The 19,642-nt window shown below is 37.5% G+C and overlaps 1 protein-coding gene across 1 annotated transcript in view; it reads left to right on the plus strand.

Annotated features, from left to right (window-relative positions):
- Positions 1 to 19,642, plus strand: part of EFEMP1 (EGF-like fibulin extracellular matrix protein 1) — a 68,642-nt gene that overhangs the window by 36,092 nt on the left and 12,908 nt on the right. Inside the window, exons 5-6 of the mRNA XM_007465657.1 lie at positions 15,312 to 15,434; positions 19,349 to 19,468. Coding sequence (XP_007465719.1) covers positions 15,312 to 15,434; positions 19,349 to 19,468 — 243 coding nt within the window. The remainder of the gene's footprint in view (positions 1 to 15,311; positions 15,435 to 19,348; positions 19,469 to 19,642) is intronic.

Here is a 19,642-nt window from a genome sequence, read left to right on the forward strand (position 1 = left end):
GAAAGAGAAAGAGTGTTCTAGGCAGAGGGAACAGTATTTGCTAAGGTCATTAAGTAGAATACAGAAGAAACAAGTCTTCTGTACAATTCAGTGAGCAATACAAGATGACAGGTTAAAGTCAAATCATGAAGGGCCTTGTATGTCATGTTAAAAAGTTTGGATATCATCCTGAAGATAGTGGGAAGTGGCATAATCAGCTTTGCTTACAGAAGAGGTAAACACATCATTTGCTTTTAAAACTTATTTCTGAGTTCTAAATTTGTTAACCCAATAAGATAATTTTATTGTAGTTAATTAGGACTGGTTTTATTCTTCATTTATACCAGTGCTACAAAGGCAAATTAAGTATGAATTTCATTATAAAAATAGCACAGTTCTGTTTGTAAGTTTAAATCTTTATCAAACATAACACACTGGGGAAAATACCTTAGCTCAAGGAAAAGCTTCTATAAAGTCAAAACCAGCCTTAAAATTCCACTCGGCATGTAGTCATTGTTCCAGGCCATTACGATTTTATCCACACAGAATATAACTGTATACTCTTAAAGCATTTTTATTACTTGAGATTTGTTCCATCTTAAAATTTGTACTAAAACTTACTGGAAAACTAGTTTGAAAATAAAATTGTAACTCAGCCTTTGCAGAAGCTACGAGAGGTTCTACATATTTCCCTTATTTGGCATAGCATCCCCTCGTCTTGTAAAAAAAATTGTTGTAGTGACAATATAACTGTAGAAATACTATGGAGGCATTGAGTGTTATTTATCTTAAGTGTTTTGCCACTTTATAATATAATAGTTCTAGAATTTACACATCAAATCTAATGGAGAGCTCAACTGGTACCTTTAACAAATTGAGGCTATAAAATTATATAGGCCACTGATGTGTGCCTAGGGATATTCAGCTGCTGGTTTCCTAGTGGAGAATGCCAGAATTCAGTGGTCGGAGAAAAACTTGTTTAGGACCCTAAGCCACACAGAGTGCCAGAGGCACCCCTTCATCCTTAAGGTGAGTCTAGTTAAGGAGAAGAGAGGTGGGGGGATAGCTGTCCAAGATCTCTCCAAGGCAGTGGATTTTCCACAGATAGCAAGTATGCTGCTCTTCCTCTTCCTTAGCAAGGATAATCTGTAGATACAGCAGTCCCAGAGGTCAGTTGGACAAGCTGCTTTCTGCAGTCATCTTACATTGGCCAAAGGAACCCGGGAAAAGAAACTTAAAGAAGGTGGATGTGAGCTGGACCTAGAAGGGGAATCTATCCTGTTAAGGTAGAAGGGTTGGAGAGAGGATTACGGTCAAAGGCAGACAAGTGGCAACATATGTTTGCACATGGCAGTATATTGCCTGGCTGATATGGAGGGCCATACAAGATGGCACTGATGAAAGGACTAGTTTTTAGATGAAACTACCTGTTATATTGCAGTGAGGTTCATCCAATTATACAGGACCTTCTGCATTTTACTGACATCTATGTGAGTAGTCACAGGATTAGGTGGCTGGTGTTGGGGTTCTGGGGGGCCTGTATAGCAGCCCACCTCCCTGAGGAGATGAAGACGGTGGGGACAGCCTGCTGAGCTCCGGAGGGGTGCACTGGAGAGTCACAGCACTGGGCTAGGGAAACAGCACTCACAAACCATTGCTGAAGCAGCAGTGCCCAAGGCCTGCACACCAGTAGGAGATGGTCCTCATACTACCTTGGATGTGGCAGCAGTCAGAATTCTCAAGGTAAAAGAATGGTCTGCCCAATTGAGGTGAAATTGAGAAAGGGAAAATGCAAAAGCAAATACTGAAATAGGAAGAAGGAATCAGAAATGCCTGATGGAAAAAGGTGGGATAATAAGACAATAGAGAAGGAAGTCAGCCTTGTCACCTGCTAATTTGTCACACTGCCACCATAAGCATAGTGTTTTTCCTCAAGCTTTAAATTCTTTAATTTTTCCTATTAATTTTCTGTTTTACCTTTAATATGGGAATAAGAATCTATCATATATACATATATAATTTTTGTAAGGCCATAATGAAAGCATTTGGAGGTCATTTGGTTTCCAAAGAAACCAAAATTAATTTTCCAAAGAAAATTTTTCTAATATGCCATGAGTTTTTACTATATTACTAGCATAGCTTTTTTTTTTTTGCGGTATGCAGGCCTCTCACTGTTGTGGCCTCTCCCGTTGCGGAGCACAGGCTCTGGACACGCAGGCTCAGCGGCCATGGCTCACGGGCCTAGTTGCTCCGTGGCATGTGGGATCCTCCCGGACCGGGGCATGAACCCGTGTCCCCTGCACCGGCAGGTGGACTCTCAACCACGGCGCCACCAGGGAAGCCCCTACTAGCATAGCTTTTAACAAACAAAAATTGGCTCCAGATCAAATCCTCCTGTGTGATATGATTGAATGGATGCTTCATCAACTACAAATGATATAGATCACTATTATGTTTAGTGGAGACTCCTCAGACCTGCTCATTTGACTCATTTACATGCAGTTTTTCCCACTACGTTTGAAAATATTCCCCATCTGTTCTCTAGTTCTGATTTATAATTTCATCACTGTCTTGAAAGATGATGACAATAATATCCTTGACATAGTCAATATAATAAATAAAAATTGCTTCTGAATTTTACATTTTCACAGCTTTTTCATAGCTAGAACTTGTTCACACAAAAGTCCTCAGAGTTACACATAAGTTCTAATTAGAGCTCTAGTTAAAGCTATGTTTGCTAAGTAGTCTTCGTAAGCATTATCATTCCATTTCTGTGTCTGGGTCCTATTGCCACCAACTGTCCTTTCATATCACAAAATATTATAAAATGCAAAAGATTCTAGATTCTTTTTGTTTTGCCAGATCACATTTGTGTGAATGTTTGCAATTTCCCTAATGAGAAATAACTTTAAGAAAGAAAGGCTGATTTTGCCTGTTCTTGCATCCATTCATCTGGAATATGCAAAAGCAAGGGAAGTCATTTGATGCTATGGTTGTTTCTCATGATTGGATTTCACTGTCACATTCAAAATATGACACTGAGCAAAGAAACCAAGATAGGATGTGTAATTACATGCAAGAACATAGAAAACTATATTAAAAAGCCCTTCCTTTCTGCAGTTTTCTTGCTTCCTTCCACTTGTCTATAACAGAAGTTCCAACCCTTACGTATAGCAAATTCACAGTTTTTGTTAAATACAATTTACTGAGCCCTAGTGTCAACCAGGTACCATTTGGGGTATGTATTACTTCAGTTAGTCCTCACAAGAACATTAAGAAATGCATATTATCCCTACTTGACAGACATGGCAGTGAGACTTGGAAAGGTTAAGTGACTTTCTCCTGACACATACCAAAAACACGGTGTTGCTTGGGTTTGACCTGAGACTTATTTGACTCTAAAACTCATGATCTTACCCACTCTTCTGTCTCAATCCTATTTCATATCTTTCTGTCAAGGAGTTATATAAGAAAAAAATTTATTCTGTGGTTCTCAGACTTTCTAAAAAGGTCAAGTCTTCCTGTAAACTCTAATTCTTGGTATAATAAACTCTTGATATAATAAGGCTAGAAAAAAAGCTAGCACAAGCAACTAAAGAAGGAAACAACCTCAAATAAAATAATTTAAACTTAAAAATACTACGCAGTGAGAAAATAGTATGGTTGTTCTAATTCTGAAAGCCATGGAAAGAGGCCTGTAGTTGAAGGTCACTGACAGGACCTCCGTACACCTACCTGGCAGCTTCACAGTCATCCATATTGACCACATATGTGCCTGAAGCCAAAGGTTTTCATTTAAAGGTTTCCACAAACAAATTATTACATTTCTAGGGAGAAATAATTCTAGGCTAATTTTATAATTAACAATATGAATTGCTCAATTTTTCCATTTTCTTCTAAAATGAAAACTTGGAATATGATGGACTCTACAGATGTGCTCCATGGCTCCGTGCAGTAACCATTTTAAGTATATATAACAGATCTAAAAACATAGACTTTATCTGTTTATTCATGCCAAGAAATTCTCTTAAAGACTGCCTTAGTTTGGCATCTACCTTTAACACATCAACTACATAACTGGCACATGTCCATCTCCCTTTGTACTCTACAGACAGAAACCATGTATGGGGCATGTTTCCCTACGAGATTTTTTTCAGAGTTTATGCTGCCAAACAAGCATTAAGCTACTCTAAATTCCGGGCAAGTATGTAACTTTACAGGCACACAGTACTGCACCAAAACATTGAAGAGAACTTTCTATTCATCCCACTCTGCTAACAGAGCCATTCAATCCTGTCCAGAAAGATGAGTCCATTTTAAACCCTCCTTTGATTCTACAGATTAGGAGGAGGGAGAAGTTACCGCTGAAAAATGAAAAAGAAGGGAAGAAGAAATGGTCATGGCCCCCAAGAAGCAAGAGCATGTTTTTCAGGTTTCCCAGGTTCCAACATTTTGTGTTAGAGAGGAAAGAAGAGATAAGAGCTGGAAAATGAATCCTTTTCACAACAGCATTCAGGATTTCAGCAAAGTGAGCTTTAATTTCAGATTTTTTAAATTGAAAGACATTTCAGAGAATATACAGTCCAAATGTATTTTTGCTTCGAATAGAACTGTAAGGTAAAATGCCCCAAATTCATTTAAAAGTCCAAAGACTATTTTATATGCTAGCTTGAGAATTCTTTAGCATCAAAACTCACCAGGTCATAGTTTTAGGAAACAGTATTTTCTTTTGTCCCCTATTGCCTTTAGGTACTCCTCAAACTAATACTCAGGAGTTATTTGAATGCTATTTCTTCACATCACTGAAAGTGTTTTAACACAGGGGCTGGGAGATATCCCACAGCCTATGTACAAACACAATTTATCAGCAAATTAAATTCAAGTATGCATGATAATTCATGAATAATTTGAGGGAAATAGTAACTATAGTATCAATTTGGAACAAAACCAAAAAGTCAAATCTCACTTGGTTTAATGGCATATGAAACACTTGGGCACAAGCTGATAGTTGCTTGCATTTAACATTTTGAACACCAAATAATCTTCTGCCTTAATATGATGAAGCCTGTAGAGTCCCCCTTCCTGAAAAAATCTTAATACTTACAAGGAATAATAAGTCTAGGATTTCCTTAACTACCTCCTTGCTCAAGGAAGAGAGAGAGAATAAATAACCACTTAGGATGAGATCTTTCCTTGCTATGCTTTATCATAGAGTGAGTTTTTCATATGTTAGAGGAAAAAATATAAAAGTATAAAAGTAAGCATCACAATATATATTGTATGTATACAAAGATATATGTATGTACACCATATGTCAAAGAGAGAAAGTATAGATATTCAATCTTGTTGAATCTTCACAACTTTCTATATTGGGGTGGATGCAGCATCTATTTTTCATTGTTTTTTAATCAAGTTTTCAAACTTGAAGTTGAAGGTATGGCACAGATTCAGAACCTGTTAACATTCTGCCATATTTGCATGCCGTGCTTTAGCACCATCTTTAAACAGAGGTAACTGGTCAAATCCGCACCCCCCCCCAACTACTGGGATTCACATTGCACCATTTGCATATTTCCAGTGATAGGAACCTCATTATCTCCTAATATATTAAAATGTCCAATGACCACAACATTTTTTTCTTTCACTGAACTAATATCTGCCTTTCTTAGATTTTTACCTGCTTATTCTAGTTCTGCTCTTTGGCAAGACATGGTCAAGATCTTTTCCTTCTTCTCTAAACAGCCTTTCAAAATCCTCAAGTCCACTCTCACAACAGACTAGCTCAGATACAAATCTCATCTTGTAAGTTCAGTACAGTCAGCGGGGTGGGGGGAAAGATAGGATGATGTAAGGAGAGGAGGGACTATAGGCCTTCTTAAGGGTTGGCCTTTTTCCCCACAGGTTTTGATACATAACATTTTCATTTTCATTCAGCTTGAAATAGTCCTAAATTTCAATTTTGTTATCTTCTTTAAATCATGAGTTCTTTTGAAGTGTATTTCTTCTTTTCCAAAAGAGAGGGATTTTTTAGTTTTGTCATCATTGTTGTTGCTGTTTCTATCTTATTTGAATTTTAGTTAGAGAACAAAATCTGTATATTGCAATTTTTGAAGTTTACTTAGACTTAAGACCAGAATATAGTCATTTTATTTTAATATTTCCTCAATACTTGAAAAGGTTATGTGTTCTGTACAGTGTTCTGTGTAAGTGCAAAGTTTTTAATCATGTTATTCATATTTTCTATTCATTTCTGAAAATGTATGTTTATTCTTTTAGTTACTGGGAGAGATATGTTAAAATCTCTTACTGTGTTTATTCATTTTTCCCTTTAGTTTTATCCATTTTTGCTCTATCTATATTGAGGCTATGTGATTAAATGAAGTTAAATTTAGAATTTCTACATTTTCCTGGTGAACTAAACTTTTATCATTACACAGTACTACATTTTATTCTGTAATCTTTTTTCCCTTAAAGTCAACTTTGATATTGCAAAGCCAACTTTCTTTTGGTTAGTGTTTGCATAGCATATTTTCCATCTTTTTTCTTTAATCTACCTGTGTCCTTATATTTAAATCATTTCTCTTGAAGCAACGTATTTGGGTTTTGATTTTGCAATCAACCTGAGAATTTTTAGTTTTTATAAGAGCATTTAATTCACTTACCTTTAATGTAACTATTGATATGTTTAGGTTTAAAGTACCATTTTACTCTTTGCCTTTTTTTTTCATTCTGCACATTTTAGTTTCTTTTTCTTTCCTTTCTTGCTTTCTGTCTAAAATGATGTACTGTTTAGTATTATTCCATTCTCCCCTGTATTAGATTTGCAGTTTTATACTCTTTGCTATTCTTTTAGTGTTTCCCTAGGGAATACTTTAACATGTACCCTTGACTTATCAAAGTCCAAAATAAATTGGTAGTTTTACCTCTTCCCAGACTATAGAAGGACCTTAAAAAACTTAAACTCCATTTACCTTCCTGCCAACCCATGTGCTTTATTCCCATGTATTTTAATTCTACTTTTTTATAAATCACAAAACACCTTACTATTTTTGTTTTATATAGTTGGTGTTCATTAAGATTTACCCACATATTTATCCTTTCATTGCTTTTCATTTTGCTGGAATTTTGAATCAGAAAGAGATAAGAAAAAGGAATTTAGTACAAATTTGATGAGTCACACCCCTCACTCCCTTCATACTACTATCCATTTGGAATTCAGAAAAATATAAGGGCCCTGAGGCATGTGGGGAAACATTGTGCAGAAACCTCATAAGTACGATGTAATGAAATGGGCAGGAAAATACACACAAGAATGTAACATGCTCTGAAGGCAAGAGGCACAAAGATACACTTTATTTTCAAAGTCTTAGGCAGTTAATGATTTGGAGAAATATTGCCAAGTTATACTCAGCAAATTTAGTAGTATGCCTCAATTTAATGGGCACAAAAGCTGTTTATTGTTGAATGGACAACAAGTATAATGTTAATTGGTCTCATACAATTAGGAGGTCACCAAGCCATGCTTGTTATAATTGGCATTGCCACAGCCAGGGGCTTATGTGACCTCAAGTTATGATTGGCCTGATGGAGTAAGCCAGGAATGTGTGTGCTTTGGGCTAGAGAGACTGACTGATCTGACTGTAAGGCCTCAAGGAGGGGGACCAGGAATCAAGCCACAGTGCTCACGGAGGGCGTGGAGGACTCAGTTGAATGTACTCAGTCTCCATCCAGTTCATCAGTCTCCAGGGGTTTGATCTGGAGCTGGGGATAGGAGGGAGGTGGGAGGGGCAAGGTGAAGCAGTGGAGCACCAGGAAAACACAATTGAAATATCAATGCAGAGGCATCCCCTAATAAGATGGGATCATAATTCCTCTGAAGGCCATCCAGTTTGAAGTAGATTGCCAACTTGTATGGGATGGGCTTGAACTTGCATACAGTCTTTAATTCCTGGTACTCAGCCATCCTAGAGCAAAGACTAATGGTGCTGCTTATTTCAAAACACAGTTTTACCTCCACAAGGTTGTAGATTGATGATTGATTGTAATATCATTCCAAATACCAGGGTCATCCTTTCCCAAACATTTTTTAATGGATAATTAAGTTTAAGAAGAAAGAAGGGAGTTTACCTGGGTAAGACATATTCTCAGAGATACCAGAGAACACTCCTGACAATTAACAATCATTTATCAGTAGAAAATGTCTTTCCCTTAAGATTCTGAAAGCAATAAGCTTCACTTTGCCAGTGTGCAAAAAGAGGGGAAGAATGAGGATTAAGGTCTTTGTGTCCTTGCTTTTCTCTGTTTTAGCCTATGATTGGTCCATTTGGTTTGTGTGTAGTACAGAGGAGTCACGAGTTGATCGTTCATGTTCACCAGTTGGTTTTCTCCCCCACATTCATGAATATTTAATATGAATTCACGAGGTTAGACATGAACTGTATGTCTAACCTCATCCAATCATCTTGCAAACGAACACCACTAGCCACAGAGGAGACTAGGTGAGAGAGGGTCGATTTGCAGTGCAAATCCATCATCACTGCTGGTGAAGCAACTGCAAGTACATGTAGCACGATTTTTCCATATGGGAACAGCGTATTTCAAGGTTCTGTTAGACTACAGTGCAATGTCAAGGACTTCCAGAACACTTGATTCACCACTCTCTAAAATAAAGAAATTAACTATCAGGGAGGCTGATATTTGTTGTTTTGGGTGATATTTTTGTTTATCATTTAAAGCACACCAAACTATTAACAATCTGTTTGGCCAGAACATATAAGAATTTAGAACTATAAATCTACTGCTGGCCATCAACGAAGTCAGTCCTCTTTTGTTACTTAATATCAGTATTTATTTTCTCCTCTAGAACTGCTTAGCTTGGGTGAATTCTAGCTGATAATTTCAGAAGGGTGAAAAGCTAACTAGAACTGGGCATTTTGCCCAGATAAATCTGATTCCAGTACTATGAAAGAAGCAGCAAGGGAAATAGAAAATTTTGACAAAAATTGTTGATAATTGGCTAAGGATTGGGGAGGGAAACAAAAGATTTGGAGAGCTATGAAAGTTATTCTAATGTAGAAGAAAGATGCAAGGGAGGAACCAACGCCCTAAAGATTAACAACCTTCTCTTTAAATCTAAGAAAAATTATGTATTGATATAATATATATAAGAAATTTATATACATATATGACTACAATAAAACTTCTGCTATCCCCAACTCTTAAGAAATAAGCCTTTCTGGAAACCTAAATTGCAGAAGCAAAATAGAAATCTTAAGTTTTAATCTCTGCTCTGTGTGACCTTGGGCAGGTCACTCATCAGCCTACATTTCAGTGGCAACTCCTGCCTCATCCAAAAATTGTGGATAATGAAACCATTATTCCACAGGGTTGTTACTAGGATTAAATCAGAGGCCTGTAGATCTAATTTCCTAATCAAATAATAGATGTTTAAATACTGTTAAATATTTGCCTATTTTTATGCCAGTTAATTTTAGAATTTTAACAAATTTGTATGTGAAATTATATAAAATATTACACACCTTCTCCTTAATCAGATTTCAATCAACATAATTTAATGTCTTGATTACTCAGGTTATTATTATTAATAGCCATTAATGGATGAGGCAGCGATAAAATAGCAATGCCTCAGCACTTGTTGAAATAGTTGTTACCTTCCAGGATTATACTGAAAAATAAGATTAATATCCAAAATAACTGTAAGACCTTCACCCAATGAGTCCCTTTTATTCAAAAAGTTTCAATGATGAAGTAGAAAGAGTACTTTGCTGGGAACTAATTTATTGTCCTGTCACTAGAGAAAGGAAGAAAGGAAGAGAGAGAGGGAAAGAAGGAAGGCAGGCAGGCAGGAAGGAAGGAAGAAAGGAGGGAGGGACGGAGGGAGGGAGGGAGGGAAGGAAGGAAGGAAGGAAGGAAGGAAGGAAAGGAAAGAAAGGAAGGAAAGAAGAAAGAAAGAGGGAGGGAGGGAGGAAGAAAGGAAGGAAGAGAGAGAGGAAGGAAAAAAAAAAGAAAGAAAGCAGCCAGGAGTAAGGTAGCTCATCCTTATAGCAAACATGAATCTTGACCTTTTTTTTTTCCTATTTTACTCCATTTATGAGATTAAATTAGTATGGTTGGGGAAGACATAAAATAACATTTTAGACCCACACAGATCAAGAAATAGCAGCAACTTGAACTTAACCACTACCTTTTCTTTACCATCAAATAATATTTACAAAGCATGCACAGTGTCCAACTCAGAACTAGTCAAGATATGGTTATTTTACTCTAAGAATTTACGGTCTAGAAACAAAAAGATTTATTTTGAAAATTCTGAACTTTTTAAAATCTGTGCATTATCATTAAGGAAGACAGTCTATTTTACAGATGGAGAAACAGAGAGAAAAAGAATTGATGCCATGGCCCTAGATCACAGAGGCAGTGACAGAATAAAAATAATTATTTTTATTTTTATTATTTCTATTTCAGGAATAATATTCCCATTTCAGTGCATTATCATCAAACACACCGTCTGGTCAATGGTGGCTTATTCCAAAGTAGTTCTGAATTATTCCCTAAATGTAAAGCAGCCCAAATTAGAAAAGTTTAAGTGGTAATCTAAAGCATTTAAGGTACACAAAGTCTTTGCCCAGGAAAACACAGTGAAGTGACTCCATGTCGTGGTAAGTTATCAAATTATGGAAAGAACATAGCAGAGATTAAAATGTTGCATAAGAGAGAGAAAGCAGCATGAGTCAGGGGTTTGGGAAATATGAGTCAGACTGAAGGGCAGGAGCCAAACACATAGAGAATGTGGGCCTAAGCAGGGACTTAATGGACACGACAGAGATGTGGACAGAGTTGCCTCCATTAACTTTGAGAGAAAACCAAACATGCAGTTCCATAGACTGGGGATCACTGTGATAAAGGGGCTAGCAGTGAGAGCTGAGCAAAGATCAGCTGGATTATTTAACGCAATGAGGATGCCAAAGTCAGCAAGAGAGGGACCTACAATAGTATAAATCACTAGAAGGGAGAGTGTGGGCACATTTTTGAAAAATGAGGAAATCACCAAATATTGCCATTAGCTATTCTTAATGCATTAGAATGATGAAATGTGAGTTGATTTACGTGTTGTGATATTTTAGGAAGCACATTCTATTATTTTGTACTTTGGTAATGTTTCCATTAGGCTATGTCTACATAGTTCAGAGCTGCTTCCTGTGGTGTGCAATCCAAACTCTAATCGCACCTATAAGGCCTTGAATTTTGCTCATGACTTGAGCTACCATTTTATGAGCACCTTCAACCAGGCACTGCACCAGACTCCTCATACACAGCACCTCCAGCCATGCTGATTCCAGCTATCTGCCATTCTTCTCATGCAAACTGCTTTTGTCTTATCAGCGTTTTCTAATGTGATCTCCCTTCTGCCTAGAAATAGCCTATTTCTGCCAATCCATGTACCTTACCTTCTTCAAAATGCAGCTCAAAATTCACCTCCTCAGGCCAGCCTTCCACCTCTGATGCTGCTGTCTTCCTAGCTTTGCACTTCTCCACTCCATTGCTTTACAGCCATTTCCATTTACTGACATCTTGCTGTGTTTCTTACGTCTTGCCTGTTACTCAGCCTTGTAAATGTTTAGTTCCATGAGATAAAACACTGATCCTACTTTCTTTAAACTCTAGGCATCAGTTCTTAGCAAACAATCTTGGTTCATTCATCCATTTATTGAACAAATATGTTGTGAAAACCCACCCTGTTTCTTGTACTCTGCAAGGTGCTAGGAATACAGAAAAAAGTAATACATAGTCCCTGTCCTCAAAGAGCTTGGGTTCAGGGCCCAGGGAATGTGTGAACTGTCTGCCTAAAGAACCTAGTGAGTTTAACTGTCAAGGACAACTTACAGATAGTTTAAAAACAAAACAAAAACTCCTCTCCCCAAAGTACTGTTTCCTAGATTATCAGGAAAACCATAGCTGATGTGAGTAGTTTCCATTATGAATAAAGAATTGCTTTTGCTAATACAGGTATTCCCACCATGGAGGACTTTCATAAACATACCTGGGAGAGCCAGGTCTTCTGGTGCATTTGCAAAGAGACGGATATTCTGCTTTGAGTTTCTAACATAGTAGTATATTTTAGTGATTTTCTTATCACATGATATTTAAGACATAGAAATGCATACAAGTAGAAAAGATAAGCATAAAAGAGTTTAACAATGTAAAACAGTTCTTACATGATTTTGTATAGATGTGTGAATAAACAGGATCTCAAAGTACAACTTTCAAATTAATAAAACCGTGTTATTTAAATAAACCAATACATTGATGGTATAATTGAAGATAGTTCAAAGAAATCCAGTCTATCTACACATCCTTCAGCATTAGATAACCTACTAAGAGCAAAGAGCATAAATATTCTAAACTCGAATTGGAAAAGCCATAAATGAAAATGTAGTCTGTTCATTTACTAGCAGATCCAGCTCAAGGTATAAGATGAAGCATCCATTCAACTCCTTTGGAATAATTTCTTGAAGGGGATTTCATGCAACTGTGTTTTATTGAATTTCAGGGAGGTTTCCCATCTGAAAGAATTAAAACTAAAAGTGAATCAAAGTAAGTAGAAAGTGTATTTAAAATACTACCAGTCAGGGACTTCCCTGGTGTTCCAGTGGTAAAGAATCCACCTTCCAATGCAGGGGACACGGGTTCGATCCCTGGTCAGGGAGCTAAGATCTCACATGCCGCAGGGCAACTAAGCCCGTGTGCCACAACTATTGAGCTCACGCACCTCAACTAGAGAGGCCGCGTGCCGCAAACTGCAGAGCCCATGCACCCTGGAGCCTGCGTGCCACAGCTAGAGAAGAGAAAACCCATACACCGCAACTAGAGAGAAGCCCGAGCACCACAACAAAAGGTCCTGTGTGCCGTAGCTAAGACCCAATGCAGCCAATAAATAAAATAATTTTTTTGTAAAAAAAAGCTTATTCTATAAAATAAATAAATAAAATAAAATACCACCGGTCAATCCTAGGTGAGGTGAGTCCTGTTGCAGTTTTGTTTGTTGTTGATAGAGAAAGGAAAAGAATATAGTGGCAGTAGAGACAGTGGTATTTTATTTTGTTTTTTTTATTAATTTACTTTAACTCACCTAACAGTTTTATTAAATAATCCTTCTTAGAAGGTAAACAGACCTGGTTCTTAAAAAGGAATAGGTCCAGGGAGCATGGCTTTTATGTTTGAAATCTATTTAATGATATATTAATTCCACTGGAAATGTTAGCCTATTAATAAAAGAGAGAACTAAACGACAAAAAATAATAGGAAGGAAATCTCATCAGGAATGCGATGGGGTGGAGGCAGTTTGCAGAGGGATGTCTCAGAAAGAAAAGCCACAGTCACTGGTGAAGCCTCCTTTAGAAAATGTAGCAGCCAGCCTGAGCCCTTGATCTTCTGCCAGCATGTACCGAGGAAACTTGCCACATCTGAATCTCACATTGCCGTATCTCTCAGTGCTATTAACACTGCAAATGCTGGCAGATGTTCTTGACATAAAACAATATGAACTCTGCTGTCATTTCTGCATTAGCGGGTCATAAAGCTCTGAAGAAACCCAGAAGACATGTTTTCATCAAGTGCATACGAGAAAATAACAAAAGACACAAAAAGGGCAGATAATTTCAAAGCAAGATTGCTGTACCACTGCATAGTACCGGAAAAGGACACAGTTGTAATCACCGCTTTGAAAATAATAGTAATAATAATAAAAAATTTCAAAACAAAAATAAAAAACAATAAGAAAAAATTCACCCAAACTTTAAAACCAGATAATAAGAATTATGTAAGTAGATGCTTTCATAGGTTATTATCCAATAAACAGCCATACATCCCTTGAGTATTCTTTATCTCCCTTCCCTCCTTCTTTTGGAGAGAATCTCTCTTATCATTTCCACACCCAGCTAACTAACGCCGATATCTGAGGACAACTCTCTTATAACCTGAGATTCCTACATTATTACACTGGGTGTAATATTACTGGGTGTAGTAATGTGCATTTATGTACACAGTACAGCAGTTATGTTTGAAAATAAAGAAAGATGAAAGGCAACACACCAGGGGCTACTCTCTGAGCTTCTTAAAGGGAAGGCAGGATTTAAGGAATAAATTCTAATTACCAATGATTCATTTCTGGTACTGATTTTTGCCCCACTATTTCTTCCAAAGCACCACCATGGGTCTGCCACAGTGATGATCTAAACACCCCTAAACCTTTCTCAGTTTTGATGCAAAATTTGTCATCTAGGAATTACAAATTTTAGATATTTTTTAATGAAGCTTAGAGTCTTCAGTTGTTGAAGAATGCCAAAAATTTATAATCCTTTCATCTGTGCTATTTAAACTCATAATACGAGAGATGTGAATGAATGAAAAGGTGATGTGGATAAGGCAAAATTATATTTCACTTATAAATTACTGTAATATGAGAGACACACATAAGTGCCCATCATATTTTGATCTCAAAGAAATTTGTTATAACAAGTTCATATTATGACTGAATATTTTTACTTTTCTGGAACTATAATCTACCTACTCCTTAAGGTACATTTAGTAAACTATCCCAAGAAGTGAAATGCTTTGGGAAAATATGTATTTTAAACTACACCAGCCTATCTCTCCTAGAGGAATGTGATTAAATTGAATCCTTTTTATTTTGAAATTTGCAATGAAAAGTTTATACATTTATGTTGTGCTAAAGTTTACCAAAAAACAACAACAACAACAACAACAGCAACAGGGAATGCATAATATTAAAGTTTGATTTTTACCTAGTTATTGGGCAGATTTTTAGAGATTAGTTACTAGAAATTATTTCAAATGTCATATATTGGGTGGAAAAGCAAGTATCATACAATTTATTTACATTTTAAAACAATACTGTATGCTTTAATGGGTGCATAACTGTATAATAAAAGTATAAAAAAATCTCAGGGAAGGATTCACACCTACCAGGATGGTAGTAGGTGGGTGGGTAAAGGGATGAGGATGGAAGTCTTTAGGTACATCTCCAGTGTTTCATTTCTTAACAAAACAAAGTGAGCTGAGGCATGCATGGCAGAATGTTAGCATTTGTTAAATCTAAGTGGTACACACTGACATCTATGAAATTACTTTTTGAACAGTTGAAATAATGTATCATTTTAAGCATTTCCAATATAACAGTATTACAGAGTAAAAACCTGGTTTCTTTATGAAAAGTATGATGGCGAAATGGAGGAACTATGAACACCTTCACAACCGACTTAAACTATTTTTGTGCTGTGTGTCTTTAACAGACATAGATGAGTGCACTGCAGGGACGCACAACTGTAGAGCCGACCAAGTGTGCATCAATTTACGAGGTTCCTTCACCTGTCAGTGCCCTCCTGGGTATCAGAAGCGAGGAGAGCAGTGTGTAGGTAAGTACAACAGTGCACTAAGCCAAGCCCTGTCTGGAGCATCTTAACTGTTTAAACCTCAGTCCTTTAAAACAAAGCACTCATCTTTATTTGGAGAATGATAGTGCTTATTTTTTCATTGACTACCAATCCATTTTCCACGTTAACAAGAAAAAAACGAGCCTTAAAGGTTGAGCATATTCTGGGTATCAAAGTTTTGATACATGTTACATGTTAGACTAAGCAAAAGAAGAAATTTGGGGTGTGAATGAGACCACAAAAGCAACCAGGAAAATCATTTTAAATTAGTTATTTGGTACCCTAGGACTAAAACACTGGTGCTATGGGCTTCATTCACTGGTTGTAGCATAGCATAGCTTATAGGGCAAATGGTGAGGTTCAAATCCCAGCTCTACCCCTAACTCACTTTGAGACCTTGGGCAAGTTACTTAAATACTCTGTGTCTCACTATTTTCCTTTGTACTATGGAGATAATACCAGCCCCTATCTCAGGAGCTCATTTGCAGGAGTGCTTAGAATGGCTCCTGGTTCTGGGTTGTATAGCTGTGTGCCATCATTATGTAATGAGTTAACAGACTGGTACTAAACATCGTTTACGTGGCAAGCGAGTGCAGTGCTAGGGATGCAACACATGTGCCCTCCTTGAGAGCTCTACTTGAGCTCTCTGAGGACAGGGGCCAGGCCTGGTTTGTGTCATTGTTGTCTCCCCAGTCCCTGAAGAGTGCCCACCAAGTAGGTGCTCAATGCATGCTTTTTGAATGACAGGAAGAACACGATATGGGGAGGCCAACTGGCAAATGAGAAGTAAACTAAAGTGTTCAAGTAAACTAAAGGGCTCAATCTTGAGGCCCAGCACTAGGATGAAACTCTGTAACTGACTCCCTCTGTCCACTGATTTACATACCACCTCTTACCATAAGATCAGTGAAGAGTCCTTATTTTCTCTTAGGAACAGAGGATAATGATGTGGGGACAGGCAACCCAGCACCAATTTTCACCTGAGAATGTGAGCTCTCGGTGTCAGGATGTCAACACTGAGCTCCTCATGGGCCCTGGCCCTGGTTCTTCCTGCCACGGGGTTGTGCATAGGTGCTGGGGCTAGTGCCCAGCCTCTGAGGAAGGACCAGGGCTTGCACTGACTGAAGCTGTGACTTAAGAGAAAATTGTGTGGAAAACTCCACAGGCACCAAAGTTTTGCCCACTGTATTAGTCAGGAAAATAAACAATTGATGGTATAAAAAGTATAGAAAAAGAAAAAACCCAGCCTACTATGGGAAGAATCAAAGCGAATGGAACTTATGGTTAGAGCCCTTTATGGTATGGCAGGAGATGTCCTTAAATTCAGATCTAGGACTTCCCTGGTGGTCCAGTGGTTAAGACTCCATGCTTCCACTGCAGGGGGTGCAGGTTCGATCCCTGGTCATCCCTGGTAGGGGAAATAAGATCCCACATGCCACGTGGTGTCGCCAAGAATTTAAAAAAAAAATTCAGATCTAATCATGTGGCTTCCTCACTGTTCCCCTCACCCATAGAACCAACACTACATTCCTCAACCGAGCATATAAGGTCTTCCTCTATCTAGCCCTTGCCCAGCTCTATTGTATCAACACTCCTCTCCTGCCAAAATAATTATAACACTCCAGCTTTGTCCCACTAGTTATAGTTCCCCAATACATCACACAGTGTCACACTTCGGTGCCTCTACCAAAGACACGCAGTCCTAACAAACTCCTGTTCAACTCTCAAATTCTAGCTCAAGGTAACTTCCTCTGGGAGGTCTTCCATGATATACCCAAATATAATCAGTCACTCCCCCATCTCTGCCAGTAATTCTCAAACTCTGATGTATCCTTTGTAAATTTCCAACCTGTTATAGATCAATACTTATGTAGAGTACAGTAAGAATGTTGCAGTAACACCAAATTGTTATTCCTAAACACTTGCTCCCAATTTCTGTACTTATTCATTGCGGACTTGTCAAAATGGTCTGTGGACCAGTAGTGGTCAGCAGGTCACACTTTGAGTAGAATGGTGCTCCCTCTCTCCCTTGTACACTTTTCTATTTTGATCTTATAATTCCATGCATTAATTTGTTTTCATGCCTGTTTTCCATACAAGACAGGGGTAGAATATATATATATGATTATCATCATTATAAACCTACATTATCAAACACAATGAAAGCAAATAACAATGGTTCAATGAATGTTTACTGGCAGAGAAGACATGCATTATTTATTCATCAAATATTTAGTGAGGGTTGACTGTGTGCCAAGTTCTAGGTATTGGGCCATCATAGTAAACAAACAGATTTTACAGAATCACAGCCCACGGAACTATTAGAAAGTACCGCTTACATAATTTAGCTGTTGATATTGGAACCTGGCTGTAACACTAGGTACTAGGAAGAACCGTGCTAAAATTACTTTTAATTAGTATGAACTTTCCATTCATTCAGCTAATGTTTATTGAGCACCTACTATGCCATACCCTGTTCCAGATATTAAGCACACAACAGTGAACAGACAAAAAATACTTTACCTCTACCTCAAGAGGAGGAAATCTGCCTTGCATTATAGGGAGGGACACAGACAAGAAGCTAATAAACACATAATACAATGTCAAGGAGTGTCACTGGCTACAAAGAAATATAAAGCAGGATAAGGGGGTAGATGGGGAAGAAGAAGTTATTTTATATGGATGGACAGAGATGGCCTCCCTGAGGTGACAATTTGACCAGACACCTAAATAAACTAGGAGGGAAGCCATCATTACTGTTTATTTCAATATTCAAGTTAAATCAAATATATTTTGCAGCTTATTCATAATAGCTCCCATTTTTTTTTTTTTTTTGCCTGTTTTGTGCAAGGAAGTTCACCTAAACCATCTCATGTAAGCCTCCCAACAATCCTGCCACATTGCTGATTATTACTCACAGAAGAGGAAATGGAAGCTCTGAGAGGTTAAGACCAAGATAGTAAATGCCAGAATGAAGATTCAAACTCAGATTACCTTGCAGCCACTTGAGCACACTGCCTTCCACACTTTTAGTTATTAAAGTACTGGAAGGGTTCAGCATAAAGTTTTTTGTTGTTTCATTTTTTCCATGAGATAGTCACTCCATAGTATTACAGTGATTGTGCATAATTGTTATTTTTAATTACACATGCCATATTGGAGTTGTCACAAAGTGTAGAATCATCAATTAATGGAATTCTATTATGCTTCTAAAATATTAATCCTACTTTGCAAGTTCTCAATTGAGCATTTTATAGTTGGAAATATTTATACGAGAAGGACATGGGCTGGAACACATCATCAATGTGTCGGAAGGGCACTCTCAAGAAGTAACTTGTTTAGTGTCCCATTCCTTCCATAGCGTTCTTTCACTCGATTCTCACAGAAACTTCATAAGATACACACGCAGCATTACTATCCACATTTTACAGAAGAAAAAACCTAGATACTGAACATTTAAGTGACTTCGCCAAGGTCACCAGCTGAGCAACAGCACGTACCTCCTTTTATTAGTTTTACGCTACATCACTCAATTCTTCCATAGTTCTTTTCTACTTCTATCATTATAAATAAGCTTTTAGATTCCCAGCCTGACATTCTCACTTATATGTGAAATAGTTTTAATTACTTTTCCCTCTTTAAATCTCAACCAACCCAACCAGGTTTATGAAATCTTTGTTCTTAACATCTCACTTAACTGCAGAGGGCAGACCAAAGTGTATTTAAAGCACAGATACCCTAATTTTTTAAAAAGAAAAATAATTACTTTTAAAAGGATGTCTCTAGATAGGTTTTCCAGATAATGCTCTGCTGAGAACTTGAGATTAAACAGCTCAATAATAGTAATTTGGATAGTCAGTAATTTGGTTCTCTTTGTGTTATGCTTGATAACCTAGATATAGACGAATGTACCATCCCTCCATATTGCCACCAAAGATGCATGAACACGCCAGGATCATTTTATTGCCAGTGCAGTCCTGGGTTTCAATTGGCAGCAAACAACTATACCTGTGTAGGTAAGATTTCTGGAAACAGTTATCCTGACTGATTTCTGTCTTCCCAAGCCACACTGCAGTATTTCCAGTTTTCTATGTTCTTGAGTAAACTGGTTTCCATCAACTTCCCTGCATAAAGCTGAAAAGACAGTAACCAATCTGGTTTTTTAAAACACATCAAGATGTGAATGGAAA

The sequence above is a fragment of the Lipotes vexillifer genome, unplaced genomic scaffold (assembly GCF_000442215.2).
Source record: "Lipotes vexillifer unplaced genomic scaffold, Lipotes_vexillifer_v1.1 scaffold77, whole genome shotgun sequence".
Classification (NCBI taxonomy): Eukaryota; Metazoa; Chordata; class Mammalia; order Artiodactyla; family Lipotidae; genus Lipotes; species Lipotes vexillifer.